This window comes from Equus quagga, chromosome 14 (genome assembly GCF_021613505.1).
Source record: "Equus quagga isolate Etosha38 chromosome 14, UCLA_HA_Equagga_1.0, whole genome shotgun sequence".
Lineage (NCBI taxonomy): Eukaryota > Metazoa > Chordata > Mammalia > Perissodactyla > Equidae > Equus > Equus quagga.
The window spans coordinates 94,104,014-94,108,187 of NC_060280.1; the positions used below are offsets into that span (position 1 = coordinate 94,104,014).

The 4,174-nt window shown below is 61.3% G+C and overlaps 1 protein-coding gene across 7 annotated transcripts in view; it reads left to right on the plus strand.

The window, feature by feature from the left end:
- Positions 1-4,174, plus strand: part of DPP9 (dipeptidyl peptidase 9) — a 37,459-nt gene that overhangs the window by 29,840 nt on the left and 3,445 nt on the right. For 4 of the 7 annotated variants that reach the window (XM_046684510.1, XM_046684507.1, XM_046684505.1 and 1 more), the window contains 3 exons: positions 828-980; positions 1,532-1,674; positions 3,200-3,311. In XM_046684510.1, coding sequence (XP_046540466.1) covers positions 828-980; positions 1,532-1,674; positions 3,200-3,311 — 408 coding nt within the window. Of the gene's footprint in view, positions 1-827; positions 981-1,097; positions 1,233-1,531; positions 1,675-3,199; positions 3,312-4,174 lie in introns of those variants that run through there. The other 3 variants (XM_046684509.1, XM_046684508.1, XM_046684506.1) reach the window with 3 other exon arrangements.

The window sequence follows — 4,174 nt, forward strand, 5'->3', positions numbered from 1 at the left end:
ATGATGGTGGTGGTGGTGATGATGGTGGTGATGATGGTGACAATGATGGTGGTGATGATGATGGTGGTAGTGGTGATTATGATGGTGGTGGTGGTGATGGTGGTGATGATGACAACGTGATGGTGACGAGGAGGTAGTGGTGATGGTGATGACAATGGTTGTGGTGGTGGTGATGGTGATGGTGATGGTGGTGATAATGGTGATAATAACAACTGTGGTAATGGTGATGGTGGTGACGATGCTGGTGGTGGGAATGATGAGGATGGTGGTTATGATGGTGCTGCTGGCAGCAAGGATGATGAGGATGGTGGTGAGGATGACGATGCTGATAGTGATGATGAGGATGGTGGTGGTGGTGGTGATTATGATGATGGTGGTGATATGACGGTGGTGGTGGTGGCGGCAAGGATGATGAGGATGGTGGTGAAGATGATGACGGTGGCAATGATGATGGTGATGACGAGGATGGAGATGATGGTGACAGTGTTAGTGATGACAATGACAGTGCCGATGCCAGCCATTCATGGAGCTTTAATGTGTGCCTGGCCTCTGAGTGCAAGACACTCACTATCTTGTTTCATTCTCTTGCCTGCTGTGAAATGGGTCTCGTTCATGTTAACGTCATCATTTTAGGGATGAGGAAACTGAGGCCCAGAGAGGGGGCATGACTTTCTCCGAGTCACTCAGCCAGAGCAGGGTTTGAACGGGGCCCGGAGGGAGCTGCTTTCTGTCCAGGAAGGAGAGGGCTCCCCGCAAGGGACAGAGGTGGGACAGCAGGGCACGCGGCCGGGAGGAGGCCACTGAGAGGTGCCCGGCCTCGTCCCCAGGGCCAGGTGGAGATTGAGGACCAGGTGGAGGGCTTGCGGTTCGTGGCTGAGAAGTACGGCTTCATCGACCTGAGCCGGGTCGCCATCCACGGCTGGTCCTACGGGGGCTTCCTCTCGCTCATGGGGCTCATCCACAAGCCCCAGGTCTTCAAGGTGGGTCCCGCGCCCGCCCCCTCCTGGCTGCCGCGCCGGCCCGGGCCCCTCGGAGCCCGCCCCCCCAGGGGAGGCATCTCGGCAGGGGCCTTGCCACGTGGCTGTTTCTCCCCGCAGCAGCCCCACGGGGCCGAGCCCCCCTCCTCATTGCCCGCCACTGCGGACCCCAGGATGGCATCCGGCTGCACAAAACCCCGCCAGCAGCTCTCTGTGGGAGGCTGAGCCCGGGACCCCGGCCTCGGATGGGCAGAGGTGGGGCATGGTGTGAAGAGCATCGGGGGAGGGGCCCCCAGGCCGGCCGCACTGCCAGGGCACCGCGGGCGGCGATGAGGAGGAGGAGGCAGGAAGGCAGTGGGACCAGGGAGGGGCCGGTCCCGCCCTCCCTCGACAGCGCACGGTCCACGGGGGACACACGGTCTGAGGGCCCCTCCCCGCCAGCGCCCGTGCATGCCCGCTCCTCACGTCCTCTGGGGAGGCCCCGAGACCTGACCTGCCTGTATGTCTCTCCTCTCTCTCTCTCTCTCTGCCTGTCCATCCCCTGTGGCCCTCAGGTGGCCATTGCGGGCGCCCCGGTCACGGTCTGGATGGCCTACGACACAGGGTACACGGAACGCTATATGGATGTTCCGGAGAACAACCAGGTCGGCTACGAGGCGGGGTCCGTGGCCCTGCACGTGGAGAAGCTGCCCAACGAGTAAGGCCCCTGGCCGCCCGGCCTTCCAGGTCCCCAGGCCCGGGCTGGCCCCCCGCACCGCTGCGCTCCTGTGGCTTCCGCCCTCCCTGTCTGCCTGCGCCTCGCGTCCCCTCCTACAGCGCTCCCTCGTCGCCGCTCCTCACTGAAGGGGGCGTCTGGGGCGCTCTGAGAGAGGAGTGGGAGGCCCCCCGGAAGACGGAAGGGAGGGTCTGGAGTCACGCCACTTGGCAGCGCCGGCTTCCCCCATCCCCCAAGCACGCGGCCCACCATGGGCCCACCCGTCGGTCTGGAACCTGGGCGGCCTCTGTCCTGCGGATTTTGACTCTGTGGCTCGGGACACAGGTCCACAATGGTCGTAACATCCGGTCTGTCCGACCGGCTCTCATGTCCCACGTCACGCTTTTGGCACTGGCTTCGGGGTCTCTGATTGAAAGAAAATGGTGTTGCCACTTCCCGGTGTGGCTCTGTCTGGGGACCATGCACCGTGCGTCCCACACCTCTGTGATGGCCTTCTTGGGCTCTGTCACAGGCCGACCCCGCCTGGGCCCCCTTCCAGCGAGGCTGTCCCTTTGGTCTGGAGTGTGGCCTGGGCCCCCCAGGGATGCCAGCATGCGGCCGAGCTTGGGACCCAGTGCTCTGGACCCGTGTCATCCACCACGGGAGCCCACAGCCCCCCTGTCGCTTAAATTCAGATTCACTGAACCAGTAAACCCACCAAGACAGACGCAGATTGGCGGTTGCCGGGGATGAGGAGTGACTGCTGATGGGCATGAGGGTTTGCTTTGGAGTGATGGAATGTTCTGGAACAAGAGAGAGGTGATGGTTGCGCAGCACTGTGGATGCACCAAATGCCCCTGGATCATTTGGTTTAAAATGAGTTAATTTTAGGGGCTGGCCCAGTGGCACAGCGGTTAAGTTCACATATTCCACTTCGGCGGCCCAGGGTTCACCGGTTCGGATCCCGGGTGCGGACATGGCACCGCTTGGCATGCCATGCTGTGGCAGGCGTCCCACATATAAAGTAGAGGAAGATGGGCACAGATGTTAGCTCAGGGCCAGTCTTCCTCAAAAAAAAAATTAAAATGAGTTAATTTTAGGTTACGTGAATTTCACCTCAATAAATTATTTTCGAAAATCAAACTTTAAAAAATACAATTCCTTGGCCACTCTCATCACATTTCAAGTGCCCAGCAGCCACACATGGTGATGATGGTGGAGACCACGTTGGCGGGACAGGTCTAGAACATTCCATCCTCCCAGAGTGCCATGGGACAGCGCTGCTCTAGAAGCTTCCCTGCAGCTCAGGGCATTCCACGCACAGCCCTGCACATGCCCCTCTTCTCTCCCCGCCTGGAAGGGAGCGAGGAGGCCCCCCAGACCCGCCAGGCGTGCCCCAGCATTCCAGCCCGCCACCGTCTTGCTGAGCTGCTGCTTCCGTCCTCGCTGCCGCTGGGGCTGGGGAGGGACTCGGGGCCCCGGGAGAGGAGGTCCCCTCTCAGACCCTCGCCCCGCCCTTGTCTTCCAGGCCCAACCGCCTGCTCATCCTGCACGGCTTCCTGGATGAGAACGTGCACTTTTTCCACACAAACTTCCTCGTCTCCCAGCTGATCCGAGCGGGAAAGCCTTACCAGCTCCAGGTGGGTGGCTGCTGGACGTGTCCAGGCCCCTCCCCAGGAGCCGGCAGGGTGGGCAGCCGCAGGTCGGGCCGAGCCGCCTCCCACTGCGTGTGCCACCTCCCAGGCCATCTGTGGCTCACCCTCCACTGCCCGCCTCCACCAGCACCCCGAGTGCTCCACACTGCCCCCCGGCTCCCATATGGCGACGTGCATTCTTCTGTTATTCAGCGGTCACATCCTGATCGCTCCCGGTCAGCGCTGCCCAGTGTGCCGGGAACACCAGGGGCAGCCAGACCCCACCTCGTGGCCTGGTAGAGGGAGCTGGATGGCACCGAAGTTGTTGTGCACATGTTTCGTTTCAAACCAAGAAACGTGCTTTGGAGGAAGCGTACAGGGTGCTGAAAGCATCTAAGGGGATGTCACCTTGACTGGCATCAGAGAATTCCCTGGGGATGTGACATTTAAGGGGAATCAGCTAGGCCTGGTGGTGGTACCCCGCTTGGCTGACACCAGGCACAGGAAATGAGTAGGAGGGAGCCACTCCTGGACAGGACCAGGGTGGCAGGAGCAAGCCAAAGGAGCTTGGAACCAGGGCAGGGGTGGTGGGTGGACGGCATGTGAGGGGCAGGCCTTGGAGGTGAAGAGTGGGGCTTCAGCAGTAAGGGGTGGGCCTTGGAGGTGAAGGCAGGGCTTCAGCAATAAGGGGTGGGCCTTGGAGGTGAAGGCAGGGCTTCAGCAATAAGGGGTGGGCCTTGGAGGTGAAGGCAGGGCTTCAGCAATAAGGGGTGGGCCTTGGAGGTGAAGGCAGGGCTTCAGCAGTTAGGGGTGGGCCTTGGAGGTGAAGGCAGGGCTTCAGCAATAAGGGGTGGGCCTTGGAGGTGAAG